At 37.2% G+C, this 23,472-nt stretch overlaps 1 protein-coding gene across 1 annotated transcript in view; it reads right to left on the bottom strand.

Moving 5' to 3' along the window:
• Positions 1-23,472, bottom strand: part of LOC130679258 (uncharacterized) — a 70,281-nt gene that overhangs the window by 9,587 nt on the left and 37,222 nt on the right. The window contains exon 3 of the mRNA XM_057487881.1: positions 8,769-8,873. Coding sequence (XP_057343864.1) covers positions 8,769-8,873 — 105 coding nt within the window. The remainder of the gene's footprint in view (positions 1-8,768; positions 8,874-23,472) is intronic.

Here is a 23,472-nt window from a genome sequence, read left to right as displayed (position 1 = left end):
TTTTAATGCCCAAGAGGTCCCGTCATCCCCGAGAGTGCACTGCTGAAGACCATATGGCTAACAGGCACATGAAAAGATGCTCCCCATCACTAATTATCAGGGAAATGCAAATAAAAACCACAATGAGACATCACCTCACACCAGTAAGGATGGCCAGCATGGCAAATACTAAGAACAACAAATGCTGGCGAGGATGTGGAGAAAGGGGAACCCTCCTACACTGCTGGTGGGAATATCAGCTAGTTCAATTATTGTGGAAAACAATATGGGGGTTCCTCAAAAACTAAAAATAGAAATACCATTTGACCTGGGAATTCCACTCCAAGGAATTTACCCAAAGAATATAACTTCTCAAATTCAAAAAGACATATGTACCCCTATGTTTATTGCAGCACTATTTACAATAGGCAAGATATGGAAGCAACCTAAGTGTCCATCAGTAGATGAATGTATAAAGATGTCATACATATACACAATGGAATACTATTCAGCTAAAGGAAGAAAACAAATCCTACCATGTGCAACAACATGGATGGAGCTGGAGAGTATTATACTCAGTGAAATACGCCAGGCAGAGAAAGAAAAGCACCAAATCATCTCCCTCATTTGTGGAGTATAACAACGAAGCAAAACTGAAGGAACAAAACAGCAACAAAACTCACAGATTCCAAGAAGGGACTAACAGTTACCAAAGGGGAGGGGTTTGGGAGGGTGGGTGGGGAGCAAGCAAAAAGGGTTTTAGGGGTATTGTGATTGGCAAACATGGTGTGGGGAGGATCGTGGGGAAGACAGTGTAGCACAGAGAAGGCAAATAGTGACTCTGTGGCATCTTACTATACTGTTGGGCTGTGACTGCAATGGGGTATGCGGGGACCACGATAACATGGGTGAATGCAGTAACTACATTGTTTTTTCATGTGAAACCTTCATTAGAGTATAAATCAATAATACCATAATTTTTAAAAAACACTGTTAAAAAGAAAAAAAACAAAAAAGAACTCACACACCTCAACACCCAAAAATCAAATAACCATATTAAAAATTGGGCAAAGGATATGAACAGACACTTCTCCAAAAATTCAGATGGCCAACATACACATAAAGATGTTCCACATCACTTATTATCAGGGAAATGCATATTAAAACCATAATGAGGTATTGCCTCACACCAGTTGGGATGGCTAACACCCAAAAGACTAAGAACAACAAATGCTGGCAAGGATGGGGAGAAAGGGAAACCCTCCTACATTGCTTGTGGGAATGTCAGCTACTTCAACCATTGTGGAAAGCAATATGGAGGGTCCTCAGAAAACTAAAAACAGAAATACCATTTGAGCCAGGAATTTCACTCCTAGGAATTTACACAAAGAATACAAGTTCTCAGATTCAAAGAGACATATGCACCCCTATGTTTATTGCAGTACTATTTACTATAGCCAAGATATGGAAGCAACCTAAGTGTCCATCAGTAGATGAATGTATAAAGGAGATGTGGTACATATACACAATGGAATACTATTCAGCCATAAAAAAGAAACAAATCTTACCATTTGCAATACCATGGATGGAGCTGGGGGATAGTATGCTCAGTGAAATAAGCCAGGCAAAGAAAGACAAATACCAAATGATTTGCCTTATTTGTGGAATAAAACAACAAAGCAGAACTGAAGGAACAAAACAGCAGCAGACTCACAAACTCCAAGAAGGGACTAGCGGTTACCAAGAGGAGGGGTGGGAGAGGGTGCATGGGGAGGAAGGGAGAAGGGTTTGAGGTGTATTATGATTAGTACACATTGTTGGGGGTGGAGGGGGCGGTCACAGGGAAGACAGTGTAGAACAGAGAAGGCAAGTAGTGACTCTGTGGCATCTTACTACACTGATGGACACTAACCTCAATAGGCGATGGGCGGGACTTGATAATATGGGTGAATGCAGTAACCACTATGTTTTTCATATGAAACCTTCATAAGAGTGTATATCAATGATACCTTAATATAAAAAAATTAATTAAACCTTAGGATTTTTAGTGCTTTTTTTTTTCTTGACAACAAAATACTGTGTGCAGACTTATCCTTAAGATTAAATAAAGACAATGGATGGTCTGCTTTTGAAATTAATGTTTGGGGCATCATCAACGGCAATTACTATTTTGTTTTGTGTTTAACAAATGAGAGTGCGGAGCACAGAGTCTTTTTGTTTTTTAAAAACGATCATACACAGAATCTCCCTAAATTTTAGTAGTTTTTTCTCTCTCTGCCCTTTCTTCCTGTTGCATACACTCATACATAGCATGAATAACTGTTATTTTTTCAAGTAAATATTTTCCAGGGCTCTGGAGTTCAGAGTTCAGTTTCTTGTATATCTTCAACATTTTACATAATGGAGATACATACAAATCTAAATTATTACAGTGTCTGTGGCTTTATTGCTCTTCATGAATTGTAATACAACACACAATAAAATATTCACTACAGAGAGTGGCTTGGTATTAAAGCAGGTTTACCTTTGCTAGTATTCCAAGGAGCTGTTACTTGAGTAACAGAACTCCAGTATTTGATAGCCTCTTCTTGAAGATGCTGTCATCATATGTATGTGCCCTAGAGACTGTCACCCAATTCCATTAACTTCCTCAAGAATGGAAACAATTTTCATAAAACTCACTGAAGCCTCTTTGTTTTCTAGGGGATAATCCATAACTTCAAATATGCAAGCCAACCAAGAAGAGTTACAATTTTTTCCCTAAATTCCTTTTATCAGCTAGGGGGAGAACACTATTCCTTCTTTAGTGGTTATGGTAGGGTATAATTATTTTCAGCAAGTAATAGATGTTTCTTCCCACAACCAAACTCTAAGATAATTCCTCATGGTGGACACTATACAAAGAAAGAAGGAATGACCAATGTCTTCAACCAGTTTCCAGCAAGTTAAAAAGTAGAATTCATGTCTCATAAAAGGGTCTTCAATAAATGCATATCTCAAAGCACACAATGTAAGTTATACCTATTTTCTCTGACCCCTGGCTATGAAAAACTGTTTCTCCTAAAATCCACAAAACTTTTAAGTACAGCCGTCATGCAAATCAAAAGAATTCATGACCCTCTATAACTTACACTTCCTTCATGATACAAAAAGAGCTTGCTTAACATTCTATATTTAAGTGGCATTTAGGGTAAAAAAATGCTAGGAATGAGGGTGAGGAAGACAAACATCATAAATTGGCCATACCAGAAATAACAGAAAAGATTTTGAGAGTGGGGGGAGGGAGGAAACCTGTGCAATCATTTTACATTTTACAGGTGAAGAAAACTGAAGCAGCTTATGAGCAAGGAAAAAACTGAAGTTCATATTATAAATGGTGTTTTCCCCTAGAATCACCCATTCCAACAAATGTAGTTATTTTAGCTTAATACATATATAATACATGTAATCAGAACAGACTGCATGCTAACAAGTTTAAATGAATGCATGAATTCTGAATACTGTTACGGGAAATAAAAAATGGCCCGTGTGTCCTATAGGAATGACTGAATTCCAATAGTAACCTGTATCCTTGGAGCAGTTCTTTAGGACAGTCTGGGATGGATGGATCACTGCTCTGACCCAGGATGGCATTTCTTATATAGGAGACTAATTAAATTCACCATTAGCTAATGTCCCCAAAGATAAGAAACTGTGTATATGCCAACATCCTGTTTTCAACCTGGGAGCTTAATAAAAGGACTATTTCCCATTTGAGGACTGGTGGTCCACTGAAACAGTTCATAAAAAAAGGCACAAATCTCAAAGTAAGGTAGAACAGCAGAGTAAGTAACATCACTTGCACTTAGACAAAAATCCTTTGTATACAAGTCTGCATTGGGCCAAAAACAAAAAATTCACCGAGAAATCAGAGTTCTCAAATTAAAATTTATTTCCTAAGAAAGATCAGATGGGCTAAGGACAAAAAGCATAGTATACTCAATGTTAAAACTGTTAAACTCAGAGAGAACAAAAACATTTTTAATTTCACGGACATTTACCTTACATCAAGTTCTCCTAGCACCTAATCAACATTTAAACTGTCTACAAGAGTATGAGTGTTGAAGGTCACTTGATCTACCCACTTTCAGAAAGGAAGAAGTGAATAAAATAACATTAACGAAGTGTTATTTTGGTAGCACTGAAAAATTTGCGAGACAGACTTGTACTAAAGGAATAATTAACAAGAGTTGTGGTTTATGAAGAAATCCTCTAGCTTGGTTGACATCATGGTAACTATGGGAAGTGTCTTCATGATTTTTCCCCCAAACCAAGTTGGATACATCCCAAGTTAAATAACAGCTCCTATTTATTACTCTAAGATATCACATTTTTTAGCTTTCAAGTACCTAAGTCAATTTAAAATGCAAAACAATATAGAGTTTTAAGCCTCTATTTGCCTAATGAAAGCATTGAATCAAACAAAAAAACAAAAAAACCTCAATGACCTTCCTAAAGCAGAGGGGGGATTTCATTTCATTTCACCAATAACAAACAAAAATAAAGAATGCTACTTGTAGGATAACGTGTGTGTGTCACCCATTCCTTCTATATGTATTTGTCTGTCTCTGTCTCTCCCTATGCATGTTGCGTGTGTGTGAGTGAAAGAGAGAGAGACAGAGAGAGAGGGTGTATGTGAGAGATGAGCAATGTTTCTCCCTCCATGCCTGCCTGTCTTGGCCACCCTAGGTCTCCTCTCCTCTCCTTGTCAACCTGTCTCCCTTACATGTAAACTGGCTTTCAAGTACAGATACTCAGAAAGAAAATACCTATATGCAAGGAGTAACCATCACTGTGATAAGAGACATTATTCTAACATGCTGCAACCACCATCTATCTATTCCCAACAGCTTTCTTCCCAGCCAGAGCTGTTCATTTGAGGTTCTGTAAACAGGAGCTCCTTCCGCCTCCTAAGGGTCATTTTGAGGTCCAAAACTTTAAAAAGTATTATTAAAAGGCCTTAAATACTCTTTTAACAAATAACTCAGTAAAATATCTATAAAGTAAAACTATTTAATTCCAGTTAAAACAATACAGAGCATACCAGTGCCTGACTGACAGATTTTTCTGTATGTAAAAGACCTTCTCTTTCTCTAACAGATTTCTCTGCAGGACTACTTTATAGTTCAGCAATGCTTTTTTCCACTTTACAGAGTGTTAGAGCTTAATCCTGTTCATTTTATTACTTGTCAATATAAATATGATAGAAGGTTTGTGGGGTGAAACTGGGGGCCCGTTTTTTTTTTTTTAATCGCAGGAGCCAGTTACCATATAGAGTTGAAACTATGTTTTAATCAACAAAAGAACAATCTAAGCAAAATCAAATACAGTTTTTTTTTTAAGTGATAGTCTTTCAGATTTAATTTAGAAAAAAGAATCAAGCTTTGGAAATGTATGTGGGTTCCTAATATATAACTAACATTAAAAATTCAGTAGAGAAAAATCTGAACTTTGGCAAGATTTGTGTGTAGGGGTGGGAGGGCACAGAATTTTAAGGTTCATGACAATCATTCATTAGAGTTATGTTACAGGACAGAAGTAGTGGAGGCCTTTAGAGTTAAGCAATTTACCCTAGGAACCCATCTTCTGATTCCTAAATGAGAGATGTAATTAAAACATCTTCAGCTGCCCTTCAAACTGAGTCAAATAAAATTAATTGACATGTATTTGTTCTTTGATTTAAAATAACAAAAAAGTGCCAAATCCAAGCAAATTATTTCAAAACCCAACTGTTAAGATTTAATACAAATAAAGTTCTGATGTATGATAATTTATAAACACCTGGACTTACAAATGTCGAAAAAGTCATTAAGAAAAGTAAAAACTTTCGATAGTGTCCTTAAGTTCATTTCTATGGAAACTCCCAAGATGTGTTACAAATTAAGATCATTGTGGCCTATGTGCTAAGGGCTATTTCATTAATCACCAATTATAATTTATTGGTGATTTATAACTTATACCCAATCATTAATTAAAAAATTATTCCATTTAACACAAAAAAAAATTTTTTCTGGTCAAAATCCACATGCCCTAAAGGACACCAAAATCTCTATGGAAAAGTTCCTCTGCATTTGGTTACCTTATACTACATACAGCAGGAACTTTCTACTTCATGATTAAAGACAAAGTTCACAGAAAACCTAACTTCTTTAAATGAGGCATGACCAAGTCAGCCTTACAAACTGGCTGTTTGTGTTCCATGAGAGGCCCAGAAAATGCAGAAAAAGTACCTAAGACTAGGTCTGTATTATGTCCCTATTATGAGAAGTAATTTATGCTATGAAACAGCAACAGCCAAAACATTAAAAAAAAAAAAAAAAAAAAGAGCTAACAGACTCCTATCAAAATAAGGTGCAAGAACAAAAAGTACATGAAACCCAAAAGAGAACAGGGGGAGAATGTGTGTATGAAGACAGGTTTAGAGCAAGGATGGCAAACCCAAGGCATGCGCACTGCTATTTCTCCTCCCCCAGAACTGGCCAACACAGACAGGGAACAGGTGACGGTTTTGGGAGAGCTCTGGGGAAGGACTCAGAAACCTCTAGCTAGCTATTACCAGGTAGTGGGAGTTGTCAGACCAAGCAAAACATCACCATTCCTGGTTTAGACTGCCTGGAAGAAGGTTGTGGAGAAAAACCATTAAGGAAGGAATGAGTGTTAAGGAAGAACAGTAAGAGCCTTAAGTATTTACTGAGCTATTTCTCATTTTATTTTTTTTAGGTTGCCTACACTGTTTGATTTAATCCTCACAACAAACTTCTTAACTACTTCTAGTATGCCCATTTTATAGATATGAAAAAACTGAGCTGTCCAGAATTTTAAACAATGAACTTGCCTAAGTCATACTGCAGGTAAGTGGTGGAACTAGGGCTCAAACAAGGACCTAAGCACTTTCTCACTCCTTTAATGGATCATGGAATTCCACAACTGTGCTAACCCTCTATTCATCCTCCCATGTAAACCCACCAGAACATATTTTTTTAAATAAAATTTTAATTATTTAAGTAATAACATGTTTCTAATGGAAAGTCTGGAAAATATAAAGGATGTTTCAAAATTCATCATTTTTATTGCTTTTGTAATTAGTATTTTAATGGATACCTTGTATATGAATCTGCATATTTTTACTCTGTTTATAAAGTACCATAAATGGAATTCTGGTTCAAAGAGTGTGAATACATTCTGCCAGAACATATGATTTTAATATTACTGAAATAATAAAGAGATGATAATTTCCTTAAGAAAAACAACTATGCTTTATTCTCTCTTGTACCTACAATGCCAGGACATGAATGAACGAATGAAGGTTTGTCTTCCCTTAGTACATAGTCTCTGAAGAGAGATTTCAATAAAGCAGGCTCCTCAGTTAGAAGACAACAATTAACGCCTAGTAGCAAATTCATTAATGGGATGCATAAAACTCTTCTTAAGGAGAAAAAGACTTTCATCTATCTCCAAATGTTTAATATCTTACAGTATATTTAAAGGATGTTATATTTCAGTAGTTACAGAGCACACTGAAGACATTATTTCTCCCAGTTTGAATTATTATCTAAATGTCATAATCTGTTATTGTCCATAGAGATCATTTTCAGAACACGTTCACACACAGAATTCAAAAAGTTAAATATTTTAATAGTAGCTAGATTTGTCGTTTTACTTTGATTTTATATGAAAAATCATCATCTACTACCATCAGGGTCTAATGATATCATCATAACAGGCAATGTCCCCATAAAGATGAAAGAGAGAGTCACTACAAAACAACGTGCCAGGCATTGATCTAGCACTTTAGATGCACTAATTTAATTCTCGCAAAATTACATGGCTTGTAAGTAATTTATCTCTATTTTATAGGTAAAGAAACTGAAGCAGAGAGACTTTAAGACACTTGCTTGTTTCTTCAAACCCAGACATTATGGCCACAACTCTAATCACTGCATAGTAGTGACTCCCAGGGGTAAGCAAAAAACTTGTAAAAGTTTCTGGCATAACTTTCAGTGGACACTGGTGATGAAGGACATAATGAAACTGTGCTTGTCAGAAAAGAGGAAATTTTATCAATTCACGTGGATTATTTATCCATTTAATAAATTATTAGTTATTGTTTATTGTGGAACAAAAGCTCTCTCAGAATGTGGGGGTGTTCTCCAAACCTTGAGAAACACTAGGTTTAAGAAAGAAAGATGGATAGAGATCACATAATGTAGATATCTAATATAGATATATTGACCTAGCATAGTTAGGATAAAACAGTATTACTCACAGATGTCATGGCACAGAAGTAGTAATTAATTCTGCCTAGGGCACTCAGAGAAGTTGTACAGAGTAGGAAATACCTCAACTGCACCTTGAGTAAGACTTCTACAGAAATTTCTAGGTAACAGTCATCTCCCAAAATTGTCCCCACAGAAGGACCAGGTTCTCAGTGCATGAAAACTGCTGCAGTAGTACAAAGCATGTCTTAGCACAGCAGCACCATCTTAGGTTTGCTCAGGGTCTGAAAGCAGGGGGCGGGGGTATGGAACAGATCTTAGAAATAAAACCCCTGCCATACAATGGGAGCCAGCAATAAAGAGGAAGCCCATCTGTCAAGCCTGACTTTATAGCCAATATAAAGCTGCCTTTGCTGGCATACCTGTATTTACAATCCTAATTTTTAAAAACCCTAAATTAAAAATATAAATAAAGAATATAAGGGGAAGCAGGAAGGGACTTTTGTTCTCCCAGCTGACACATGCCCCACTCACCAGCAATCACTTCCAGCGCCATGAAAAGGCAGAAGAACCTTGTTCGGTCCAAAATCCCTCAAACACCACAGAGAGGGCCTGGTGAGAATGAAATTACCAATCTTCCTGAAAAAGAATTCAAAATAAAAGTCATTAGCATGCTGATGGACCTACAGAGAAATATGCAAGAGCTAAGGGATGAATTCCGGAGGGAGATAACAGAAATGAAAAAAACAATGGAAGGATTTAAGAGCAGACTGGATGAGGTGCACGAGACTGTAAACAGAATAGAAATCAGAGAACATGAACACAGAGAAGCTGAGGCAGAGAGAGATAAAAGGATCTCTAGGAATGAAAGAATTAAAGTAAGAGAACTGTGTGACCAATCCAATCCAAACAGAACAATATTTGCATTATAGGGGTACCAGAAGAAGAGAGAGAAAAGGGGACAAAAATGTCTCGGAAGAAATTATTGCTGAAAACTTCCCCAATCTGGGGAAGGAAATAGTCTCTCAGATCACAGAGGTCCACAGATCTCCCAACACAAGTGACCCAAGGAGGATAACACCAATACATAAAGTAATTAAAATGGCAAAGATCAAAGACAAGGACAACCTATTAAAAGCACCCTGAGAGAAAACAGATCAGCTACAAAGGAAAACCCATCAGGCTATATCATCAGACCTCTCAGCAGAAACCTTACAGGCCAGAAGAGAATGCCATGATGTATTCAATGCAATGAAACTGAAGGGCCTTGAACCATGAATACTGTGTCTAGCAAGATTATCATTTAAATTTGAAGGAGGGATTAAAAAATCCCCAGGTAAGCAAAACATGAGGGAATTTACCTCCTATAAACCATCTCCTACAGTGTATTTTAAAGAGATTGCTCTAGATGGAAGTGCTCCTAAGGGTAAACAGATGTCACCAGAGAAAATAAAACCACAGCAAAGAAAGTAGACCAACCAAACACTAACTAAATGCAAAATAAAATCAGCTATCCACAAAATCAGTTAAAGGAAACACAAAAGAATACAGAATAAAAACCCTAACATATAAAGAGTAGAGGAGGAAGAATAAGAAGGGAGAGAAATAATCATCAGACTGTGTTTATAATAGTATAACAAGTAAGTTAAGTTAAAGGGTTAGATAGTAAAGAAGCTACCCTTGAACCTTTGGTAACCATGAATCCAAAGCCTGCAATGGCAGTAAGTACATACCTATCAATAATCACCCTAAATGTAAATGAACTGAATGCACAAATCAAAAGACACAGAGTAACAGAATGGATAAAAAAGCAAGACCCATCCATATGCTGCCTACAAGAGACTCACCTCAAACTCAAAGACATACACAAACTAAAAGTGAAGGGATGGAAAAAGATATTTCATGCAAATAATAGGAAAAAAAAGCAGGTGTTGCAGTACTTGCATCAGACAAAATAGACTTCAAAACAAGGAAAGTAACAAGAGACAAAGAACAACATTACATAATGATAAAGGGGTCAAACAGAGGATATAACCATTATAAATACCCATGCACTCAACATATGAGCAACCACGTATGTGAAACAAATACTAACAGAATTAAAGGAGGAAATAGGATGCAATGCATTCATTTTAGGAGATTCAACACACCACTCACTCCAAAGGGAAGACTAACCAGATAGAAAATAAGTAAGGACACAGAGGTACTAAACAACACACTAGTACAGATGGACCTAACAGACATCTACAGAACTCTACACCCAAAAGCAGCAGGATGCACATTCTTCTCAAGTGCACATGGAACATTTTCCAGAATAGACCACATACTAGGACACAAAAAGAGCCTCACTAAACTCAAAAAGACTAAGAAACAGAATCTACACACATGAACAGAATCAGAAATGAGAAAGGAAAAATCACTACAGACACCACAGAAATACAAAGAATTATTTGAGAGTACTATAAAAACCTATATGCTAACAAGGTGGAAAACCTAGAAGAAATGGACAACTTTCTAGAAAAATACAACTTTTCAAGACTGACGAAGGAAGAAACAGAAAAACTAAACAGACCAAATACCAGCAACGAAATTGAATTGGTAAGCAAAAAACTAGCCAAGAACAAAATTCCCAGACAAGATGGCTTCACCACAGAACTGTATCAGACATTTAGAGAAGACATAATACCCATGATCCTTAAGTTTTCCAAAAAATAGAAGAGGTGGGAATACTCCCAAACTTATTCTATGAAGACAGCATCACTCTAATACCAAAACCAGGCAAAGACACCACAAAAAAAATAAAACTACAGACTAATATCCCTGATGAACATAGATGCAAAAATACTCAATAAAATCTTAGCAAACTCAATTCAAAAATACATCAGGAAGATCATACACCATGATCAAGTGGGATTCATCTCAGGGATGCAAGGATGGTACGACATTCGAAAATCCATCAACATCATCCACCACATAAACAAAAAGAAGGATAAAAACATGAACATCCCCATAGATGCTGAAAAAGCATTCAACAAAATTCAACATCCATTCATAAAAACTCTTAACAAAATGGGTATAGAGGGCAAGTACCTCAACAAAATAAAGGCTATATAAGACAAACCTACAGCCAACATCATACTTAACAGCAAGAAACTGAAAGCTTTTCCCCAATGATCAGGAAAAAGACAAGGATGCCCACTCTCCCCGCTTTTATTTAACAATAGTACTGGAAGTCCCAACCATGGCAATCAGACAAAACAAGGAAATAAAAAGCATCCAGATTGGTAAGGAAGAAGCCGAACTGTCACTGTTTGCTGATGACATGATATTGCACATAAAAAACCCTAAAGAATCTACTCCAAAACTACTAGATCTAATATATGAATTCAGCAAAGTTGCAGGATACAAAATTAATACACAGAAATCTGTTCCATTCCTATACACTAACAATGAACTAGCCAAAAGAGAAATCAGGAAAACAATTCCATTCACAATTGCATCAAAAAGAATAAAATACCTAGGAATAAACCTAATCAAGGAAGTGAAAGACCTGAAAGACCTATACCCTGAAAACTACAAGACACTCCTAAGAGAAATTAAAGATGTACTAATAAATGGAAATTCATCCTATCTTCTTGGCTAGGAAGAATTAATATTGTCAAAACGGCCATCCTGCCCAAAGCAATTGATAGATTCAATGCAATCCCTACCAAAATACCGACAGCATTCTTCAACAAACTGGAACAAATAGTTCTAAAATTCACATGGAACCACAAAAGACCCCAAATAGCCAAATAAATCCTGAGAAGGAAGAATAAAGCCAGGGGATCACACTTCCCAACTTGAAGCTCTACTACAAAGCCACAGTAATCAAGACAATTTGGTACTGGCACAAGAACAGACCCATAGACCAATGGAAGAGACTAAAGAGCCCTGACATAAACCCAAGCATATATGGTCAATAAATATATGATAAAGGAGCCATGGACATACAATGGGGAAATGACAGCCTCTTCAATAGCTGGTGTTGGCAAAACTGGGCAGCTACATGCAAGAGAATGAAACTGGATTATTGTTTAACCCCATACACAAAAGTAAACTCAAAATGGATCAAAGACCTGAATGTAAGTCATGAAACTATAAAACTCTTAGAAGGAAACATAGGCAAAAATCTCCTGAATATACACATGAGCAACTTCTTCCTGAACGCGTCTCCTCAGAGCAAGGGAAACAAAAGCAAAAATGAACTCATGGGACTCCATCAAACTAAATAGTTTCTGTATGGTAAAGGACACCATCCACAGAACAAAAAGGCATCCTACAGTATGGAAGAATATATTTTTAAATGACATACTCGACAAGGGGCTAACATCCAAAATATATAAAGAACTCACACGCTTCAACACCCAAAAAGCAAATAACCCAATAAAAAAACGGGCAGAGGATATGAAGAGACAGTTCTCCAAAGAAGAAATTCAGATCGGTAATACACACATGAAAAGATGCTCCACATCACTAAACATCAGGGAAATGTAAATTAAAACCACAATGAGATATCACCTCACACGAGTAAGGATGGCCAGCATCAAAAAGACTCTAAGAACAAAAAATGCCGGCGAGGATGCAGAGAAAGGGGAACCCTCCTACACTGCTGGTGGGAATGTAAGCTACTTCAACCATTGCAGAAAGCAATATGGAGGTTCCTCAAAAAACTAAAAATAGAAATACCATTTAACCCAGGAATCCCACTCCTTGAAACTTACACAAGAATTCAACATCTCAGATTCAAAAAGACATATGGGATGCCTGACTGGTTTTCTTGGTTTCACTGGAGATGGCTGGTAATTATAGATCTGCTTTGGTTATGTAACTGTATTCCTATTATGTTAATGTGTGTGCAAAATTTAATTAGTAGTTTAAAACCTATACATGCTGAAGTTACTCTACAAGAAGATATGTCAAAGAAATAATCTTCCCATGTTTTCTTCCACCTGCTACTTCTATAGCTTTTCTTCTTCCTTCCTAATTACAACCCTTAAATAGAATACGTGCCTCATATCGAATTTACCGAGTATCATAATTCCTCCAAGTGGTAAAGATACCTCAAGACAAATGCTGGGCATAGAAGCCACAGGGCATAAATCTACAAAGAAGTAAAAAGCTAACCTTTTCAAACAATATGGCCTCTCTCCCACTTACCAACTTTATATTTCCCTGTATGGCCCCGGAAAATGACTGGTTAGCCAGAGATGGGTAAGATTCCTCAAGGGAGGAACAACCTAAGACAGGCACAGTCACAGGGGGGCCATCAGGTGAGAAATTGGGGATCAACAGAGGTGAGGCTTAGAACCTCACCCCCCCCTGTTTTGAGAGAAATCTTCTGAATCCATGGATGTTTTATTGCCCTTGTCTAGCTTGGATTAACACACAGTCTACAGGCACACACCTGATCATCTACATTTGCTCTCTTACAACACTAAACTATGTTTTCTACCTTTATCTTGCATCCACCTACCACTTCAGCATTTTATTAAAAATAATAATAATAATAATAATAAAGGGAGAAATGTGGTATCCACATATAAATCAAGTATAAAAATCAAACGAATATTCATATTTGACCTGATTGTTTATAGTTCATAATGCGTGATCAAAACCGAAAGTTTCTGTGATGACTGCCCTTGTACTATTCACCATGTAAGAACTTATTCACTATGTAAGAATTTGTTCTCCATGTAAGAACTTGTTTGTTATGCCTCAGAAGATTGGAGACTGACAAAAATTAGGCCTGGGGTGGATTAATGATTGTGCATTGAGCATTGAGTCCCCTATACAGAATTTTATTGTTAACAACCATTTGATCAATAAATATGAGAGATGCCCTCTCAAAAAAAAAAAAGACATATGCACTCCTATGTTTATTGCAGTACTATTTACAATAGCCAAGATATGGAAGCAACCTAAGTGTCCATCAGTAGATGAATGGATAAAGAAGATATGGTACATATACACAATGGAATAGTATTCAGCCATAACAAAGAGACAAATCCTACCATTTCCTACAACACAGATGGAGCTGGTGGACATTCTGCTCAGTGAAATAAGCAAGGCAGAGAAAGACAAGTGCCAAATGATTTCCCTCATTTGTGGAGTATAACAACGAAGGAAAACTGAAGGAACAGGGAGCCAAGATGGCAGCATGTGTAGGGCAGCGGAAATCTCCAAAAACCATATATATTTTTGAAAATACAACAAATACAACTATTCCTAAAAGTGAGACGAGAAGATACAGGACAACAGCCAGGCTACATCTACATATGCGAGAACCCAGCACCTCATGAAGGGGATAAGATACAAGTCGAGGCCCGGCGGGAACTGAGCGTGCGCCTGACCCTAGCTCCACGGCGGGAGAAGAGGAGTCAGAGCGGGGAGGGAGAGGGAGCCCAGGACTGCTGCTAAACAGCCAGCCCTAGTCATACGCACTGGGAGTGCAGACACACAGTGTGTTGTGTGCTGGATACTAGGGAAACGGAACAGTAAAACCTGCAAACGGGTCCCCGCAGCCGGCTTCCCTGGGAAAAAAGAAAAGCGAGTGCTTTTTGAAGGTCTTAAAGGGACTCACAGCTGGACGGAAGTGGTCTGGCACACTCAGCCCATCAGCTGGGAATCCCGGGGAACTCCGGGCGCCCAACCCCCTGGATGGCAGCACAGCTATGAGGCCCCACACAGCGATAAACAGCCTTCCGCCTATTCCCACTCCGGCGCAGACCCACCATAGCGGAGCAGGAGCCTGAGACCAGACTCAGAGGAGAGCAGCTACCCAACACAAGCCACAAGGGGTCGCCGTTCTCACAGGAGAGGAAGGCGATGAGCAAGTGGAAACGGACTTTGTTCTCCCAGGTGACACACCCACCAACCGCCCACGGGTACCTCTATCGCCATGAAAAGGCAGAAGAATTTGATTCAGACCAGAATCACACAGACATTGCCTGAGAGGGAACCAGGGGACATAGATTTAACCAATTTACCTGAAAAAGAATTCAAAATAACCATGCGGATGGGGCTGCAGAAAAAATGCAAGAGCTAATGGATAAAGATGGGAGAGAGTACAGAAATAAAACAATCCGTGGAAGGACTTAAGAGCAGACTCGAGGAGATGCAAGAGGCCATTAATGGAATAGAAATCAGAGAACAGGGACGCACAGAAGCTGATGCAGAGAGAGATAAAAGGATCTCCAGGACTAAAACAATATTAAGAGAACTATGTGACCAATCCAAATGGAACAATATCAGCATTGTACAGGTACCAGAAGAAGAAAAGAGAGAAAAAGGAATAGAAAGTGTCTTTGAAGAAATAATTGCCCCCGTTCTGAGAGAAATCTTCTGCATCCGTGGATGTTTTATTGCCCTTGTCTAGCTTGGATTAACACATAGTCTACAGGCACACACCTGATCATCTACATTTGCTCTCTTACAACACTAAACTATGTTTTCTACCTTTATCTTGTATCTACCTACCACTTCAGCATTTTATTAAAAATAATAATAATAAAGAGAGAAATGTGGTATCCACATATAAATCAAGTATAAAAACCAAATGAGTATTCATATTTGAACTGACTGTTTATAGTTCATAACGCATGAGCAAAACCGAAAGTTTCTGTGATGACTGCCCTTGTACTGTTCACCATGTAACTTATTCATTATGTAAGAATTTGTTCTCCATGTAAGAACTTGTTTGTTATGCCTCAGAAGATTGGAGACTGACGAAAATTAGGCTTGGGGTGGATTAATGATTGTGCATTGAGCATTGACTCCCCTATACAGAATTTTATTGTTGTTAACAACCATTTGATCAATAAACATGAGAGATGCCCTCACAAAAAAAAAAAAAAAAAAAAAGGACAGACTTCCAATGGTAAAATAAATAAGTAACCAGGATGTAATGTATAGCATAAGGAATATAGTCAAGATATTGTAACAGCTTGGTAGGGTGATAGCTGGAACCTAGAATTATGTATATAAATGTTTTATCACTGTGTTGTACACTTGAAACTAATGTAATGTAATACTGTGCGTCAACTACCCTTCAATAAAAAATAATTATAAAAAAAAAAAAGAAATAATTGCTGAAAACTTCTCCAAACTGGGGAAGGAAATAGTCGCTCAGACCATGGAGGCCCACAGAATTCCCAACACAAGGGACCCAAGGAGGACACCACCAAGACATATAATAATTAAAATGGCAAAGATCAAGAACAAGGACAGAGTATTAAAGGCAGCCAGAGAGAGAAAGAAGGTCACCCACAAAGGAAAACCCATCAGGCTATCATCAGACTTCTCAACAGAAACCTTATAGGCCAGAAGAGAATGGCATGATATATTTAACACAATGAAACAGAAGGGCCTTGAACAAAGGATACTGTATCCAGAATGATTATCATTTAAATATGAAGGAGGGATTAAACAATTCTCAGACAAGCAAAAGTTGAGGGAATTTGCCTCCCACAAACCACCTCTACAGGGTATTTTAGAGGGACTGCTCAAGATGGAAGCACTCCTAAGGCTAAACAGATGACACCAGAGAAAATAAAATCACAACAAGGAAAGCAGAACAATCAAATACAAACTAAAGACAAAAAATAAAATCAACTACACACAAAAGCAGTTGAAGGAAACACAAAAAAGCAAACACACACACACACACACACACAAGAAAAAACACCTAACATACAAAGAATGGAGGAGGAGGAATAAGAAGAGAGAGAAATAAAGAATCATCAGACTGTGTTTATAATAGCTCAATAAGTGAGTTAAGTAAGATGGTAAGACAGTAAAGAAGCTAACCTTGAACCTTTGTCTTTCAATATTCACCATAAATATAAATGGACTGAATGCACCACTCAAAAGACACACAGTAATAGAATGGATAAAAAACCAAGACCCATCTATATGCCGCTTACAAGAGACTCACCTCAAACCCAAACACATACACAGACTAAAAGTCAAGGGATAGAAAAAGATATTTCATGCAACCAACAGGGAGAAAAAGCAGGTGTTGCAGTACTAGTATCAGACAAAATAGACTTCAAAACAAGGAAAGTAACAAGAGATAAAGAAGGACATTACATAATGATAAAGGGGTCAGTCCAACAAGAGGGTATAACCATTATAAATATATATGCACCCAATACAGGAGCACCAACATATGTGAAACAGATAGTAACAGAATTAAAGGAGGAAACAGAATTCAATGTACTCATTTTAGGAGACTTCAACACACCACTCACTCCAGAGGACAGATCCACCAGACAGAAAATAAATAAGGACACAGAGGCACTGAACAACACCCTAGAACAGATGGCAACTCACAGACATCTACAGAACTCTACACCTAAAAGCAGCAGGATACACAATTCTCAAGTGCACATGGAACATTCTCCAGAATAGACCGCATACTAGGCCACAAAAAGAGCCTCAGTAAATTCAAAGAGACTGAAATTCTACCAACCATTTTCTCAGACCACAAAGTCATGAACCTAGAAATAAATTGTACAAAGAAAACAAAAAGGCTCACAAACACATGGAGGCTTAACAACATGCTCCTAAATAATCAATGCATAAACGACCAAATTAAAATAGAGATCAAGCAATATATGGAAACAAATGACAACAACAAAACAAAGCCCCAAAATCTGTGGGACGCAGCAAAAAGTTTTAAGAGGCAAGTATATAGTAATCCAGGCATATTTAAAGAAGGAAGAACAATCGCAAATGAATAGTCTGAAGCACAATTTTCGAAATTGGATAAAGAAGAAAAAATGTGGCCATAAGTCAGCAGAAGGAGGGACACAGTAAAGAGCAGAGAAGAAATAAATAAAATTGAGGAGAATAAAATAGAAAATCAATCAATAAAACCAAAAGCTGGTTCTTCGAGAAAATAAACAAAATAGATAAGCCCGTAGCCAGACTTATTAAGACAGAAAGAGAATCAACACACATCAACAGAATCAGAAATAAGAAAAGAAAAATCACAACAGACCCCACAGAAATACAAAGATTTATTAGAGAATACTATGAAAACTTATATGCTAACAAGCTAGAAAACCTAGAAGAAACGGACAACTTCCTAGAAAAATACAACCTTCCAAGACAGACCAAGGAAGAAACACAAAATCTAAACAAACCAATTACCAGCAAAGAAATTGAAGAGATAATCAAAAAACTACCCAAGAACAAAACTTCCGGGCCAGATGGTTTCACTGCTGAATTTTATCAGACATATAGAGAAGACATAATACTGATTCTCCTTAAAGTTTTCCAAAAAATATTAGCGGAGGGAATACTTCCAAACTCATTCTGTAAAGCCAGTACCACTCTAATACCAAAACCAGGCAAAGACACCACAAATAAAGAAAATTACAGACCAAAATCCCTGATGAACACAGATGCAAAAATATTCAACAAAATATTAGCAAACCGAATTCAAAAATACATCAACATAATCATACACCATGATCAAGAGTGATTCATCTCAGGAATGCAAGCACGGTACAACATTAAAAAATCCATCAACATCATCCACCACGTAAACAAAAAGAAGGACGGAAACCACATGATCATTTCCAGAGATGGTGAAAAAGCATTCGACAAAATTCAACATCCATTCATGATAAAAACTCTCAACAAAATGGGTATAGAGGGCAAGTACTTCAACATAATAAATGCCATATACAAAAAACCCACAGCCAACATCATACTGAACAGTGAGAAGCTGAAAGCTGTCCCTCTAAGATCAGGAACAAGACAGGGATGCCCACTCTCCCCACTGTTACTAAATATAGCACTGGAGGTACTAGCCATGGCAATTAGACAAAACAAAGAAACACATAGCATCCAGATTGGTAAAGAAGAAGTCAAATTTTCACTATTTAAAGATGACATGATATTGTACATAAAAAACCCTAAAGACTCCATTCCAAAACTACTAGAACTCATACCTGAATTCAGCAAAGATGCAGGATACAAAATACACAGAAATCTGTTGCTTTCCTATACACTAATGATCAATTAACAGAAAGAGAAATCAGGAAATCAATTCCATTCACAATTGCATCAAAAAGAATCAAATACCTAGGAATAAACCTAACCAAGGAAGTAAAAGACTTATACCCTGAAAACTACAAGACACTCTTGAGATAAATTAAAGAGTACACTAACAAATGGAAACTCATTCCATGCTTTTGGCTAGGAAGAATTAATATTGTCAAAATGGCCATCCTGCCTAAAGCAATCTATAGATTCAATGCAATGCCTATTAAAATACCAACAACATTATACAATGAACTGGAACAAATAGTTTTAAAATTCATATGGAACCACCAAACACCCCGAATAGCCAAAGCAATCCTGACAAGGAAGAATAACGCTGGGGGCATCTCGCTTCCCAACTTCAAACTGTACTACAAAGCCACAGTAATTTAGACAATTTGGTACTGGCACAAGGACAGAGCCACAGACCAGTGGAACAGAACAGAGAGTCCAGATATTAACCCAAACATATACAATTAATATATGATAAAGGAACCATGGACCTACAATGGGGAAATGACAGCCTCTTCAACAGCTGGTATTGGCAAAACTGGACAGCTACATGTAAGAGAATGAAACTGGATCACTGTCTAACCCCATACACAAAAGTAAATTCAAAATGGATCAAAGACCTGAAGTAAGTCATGAAACCATAAAACTCTTGGAGGAAAACAGAGGCAAAAATCTCTTGGACATAAACATGAGTGACTTCTTCATGAACTTATCTCCCTGGGCAAGGGAAACAAAAGCAAAAATGAACAAGTGGGACTATATCAAGCTGAAAAGCTTCTGTATAGCAAAGGACACCACGAATAGAACAAAAAGGCATCCTACAGTATGGGAGAATATATTCATAAATGACAGATCCGATAAAGGGTTGACATCCAAAATATATAAAGAGCTCATGCACCTGAACAAACAAAAAGCAAAAAATCTGATTACAAAATGGTCAGAAGAGCTGAACAGACAGTTCTCCAAAGACGAAATTCAGATGGCCAACAGGCACATGAAAAGATGCCCCACATTTCTAATTATCAGGGAAATCCAAATTAAAACCACAAAGAGAAATCACATCACACAACTTAGGATGGCGAATCTCAAAAAGGCTAGCAACAACAAGTACCAGTGAGAATCCGGAGAAAGGGGAACCCTCCTACACTGCTGGTGGAAATGTAAATTAGTTCAACCATTGTGGAAAGCAGTATGGAGGTTCCTCAAAAAGCTCAAAATAGAAATACCATTTGACCCAGGAATTCCACTTCTAGGAATTTACCCTAAGAATGCAGCAGCCCAGTTTGAAAAAGAAATATGCACCCCTATGTTTATCGCAGCACTATTTACAACAGCCAAGAAATGGAAGCAACCTAAGTATCCAGCAGGAGATGAATGGATAAAGAAGATATGGTACATGTACACAATGGAATATTATTCAGCCATAGGAAGGAAACAAATCCTATCATTTGCAACAACATGGATGGAGCAAGAGTGTTATGCTCAGTGAAGTAAGACAGGCAGAGAAAGACAAATACCAAATGATTTCACTCATATGTGGAGTATAAGAACAAAGAAAAAAACTGAAGGAACAGAACAGCAGCAGAAATACAGAACCCAAGAATGGACTAACAGTTACCAAAGGGAAGGAACTGGGGAGGATGGGTGGGAAGGGAAGGATAAGGGGGGGGAAGAAAGGGGGCATTACGAATAGCATGTATAATGTGGGGGGCGGGGCACCTTGAGGACTGTGCAACACAGAGAAGACAAGTAGTGATTCTACAGCATCTTCCTACACTGATGGACAGTGACTGTAATAGGGGTTGTGGGGGAGACTTGGTGATGGGGGAGTCTAGTAATCATAATGTTCCTCATGTAATTGTAGATTAATTATACTAAAAAATAATAATAAATAATTTAAAAATTCAAAGGATATTTTTTGAAGTTTTATGGAATTATATATATATAAAACATATATAGATAAAATAATAGGGAAAATAGCATAGAAGTGTAGAAGGATTTTATATAATACACCACAAGTGCCTTTAAATTCTCCTTTTAGAATCAAGAGATACTATTAGGCTACTTAATCAGTAACATCGCATGGGTGTGGATTATGCTAAAAAGGCATTTCAGAACTATAATCAAAGGAACCAGCCACAGAGAAAAACCTTGATGTTCTACTGGAAAAAATGATGAAGGAATGCATATTTGAGTTAAAACAGAAAATACATATCTTTTGTAATGACTTTCTGCTAACCAACCTTTTCAGTTATTTATTCAACATCACATAAGATCTTCTTATATAGCTACCTCAAAAATTTATAGGAATATTGGGAAGACTAAATAAAAGTACTAAGGCACAGTGCCTGGCTCTTAATAACATTCAATTAAAAACATCTGTTTTAATTTCACGACTCTGTTATTACCCTAATGGTCTGCTGGTCTAAGAATATAGTACTACTATCTTCCAAAACACACAAAAAAGGAAAAGATGCACAATTTCCTTGTTACTGTTGTTTCTCCTTTTCGTGTACATTATTATACATACTCCATACAATATTAGCCATAGAACCTGTGCAGTGGACATTAAAAAGTGAAGCCACCCAATACTCCAGAGTGTTGCTAGTCTCCCAGGGTTATCCAGAGCCTTAAGGATGACTGTACGGTAACACACTGACATGACAGCACAACCTGGCACTTAAAGCTGACAAGAACTGATGTGCTGGTGTGGCACCTGTGGAGGGAGCAGCAGCTCTCTGAAGAGGGGACAGGGGAAAAGGTCGAGGATCCAATGGAGAAGAGTAACCATGAGATGAAGTCAGAGATCAGAAAGAAGCAGTGTACAAATTGGCAATCATTTTGCAAGTTTTAACAAACCTGGAAGCTAAAAAGTTACAGGAAAGGTAGAGAAGAATCTGGTGATTCAACCTCTTGCTAAGAACCACTGAACACTGGCACAGATATTAAAATGCTTTTCCAAATTACTTAAAAGCAAAATCATATTTTTAAAAGTCCATGTCATTTTGACATTATAATCAATTTTACTCTATATGGAAAAACTGTTACATAAAAAAGTGCACTCTAAAATTAGAACAATGAAGTACTTTTTTCACCCATTATGGAAGGAGGGGAAATAGCACTAATTTCTGATCTAATAAGGAAACAGTAAAAGAATACTGATAATACCATCCTTTGAGAAGCAATTTGACCTAATGTTTCAAGTCTAGTAAATCCTCTAAGGCATGACTTAATTGATGCAATGAAATCAAGCCACACTTTCTAGTTCCTGTAAGAATTCAGTGTTTTTGAGTATTAGCTTTGTTTTCTTAATGACATAAAGTTTGTTTTAACACTGCTATCAAGGATTCTGTTGTGAGAGGAGACGTAAATTAGCTCATATCCTCTGGCTCAATACCACACATCTGGAAATCTGCCCTGAGGAAATAGCTAAAAATATGAAGAAATCTATATGCCCAAAGGTGTTTCCTGCAACATTCCTGAAAATAGCAAAAATTAAGTATGACAGTGACACAGAAAATAGTACATTGTTCTAAAAAAGGCAGCAAACAACTAATTGGGGTAAGCATTTAATAATGTCAAATCATTATGTTGTATATTTGAAACCAATACTGAATATCAACTAGAATTCAATTAAAAAATGAAGAAGCAAATGAAACTGAGCATATACTATGATATAAAACATCACATGAAAAAGCTGTAAAAAACTCCAAAATGATGACTGTATTAGAGTGACGGATTCATGTTTTTTCTATTATTTAACCTTTTTGAAATGTGACTTATTAGAATGAAAACAAATTATATTTTTAAAACATGCATCTCAAGAGGTTAAGTACTCTAAGATTTCATTCACACAGCTCTCAAAATGACAAGACGGGCTGGGGGTTAATACATAGAGGCAGCACTAACGAGTTCTTTTGTGATGATGGAACAACTTTGTATCTTGACTGTGGTAGAGGCTGCACAAAACTAACATGGGACAAAACTGCAAAGAACTACACACACACGCACACACACAAATGCAGGTTTTAAAAAAATGGTGAAATCTGCACACAGTCTGTAGTTGAGGTAACAGTAATGTACCAACATCAATCAGCCTCCGAGTTTTCACACTGTATGGCAGCTATATAAGTTA

The sequence above is a fragment of the Manis pentadactyla genome, chromosome 10, assembly GCF_030020395.1.
Source record: "Manis pentadactyla isolate mManPen7 chromosome 10, mManPen7.hap1, whole genome shotgun sequence".
In the NCBI taxonomy this organism is placed as follows: Eukaryota; Metazoa; Chordata; class Mammalia; order Pholidota; family Manidae; genus Manis; species Manis pentadactyla.
The sequence above is the reverse complement of the archived record's forward strand: the minus strand, read 5'-3'. Positions and strand labels throughout refer to the sequence as shown.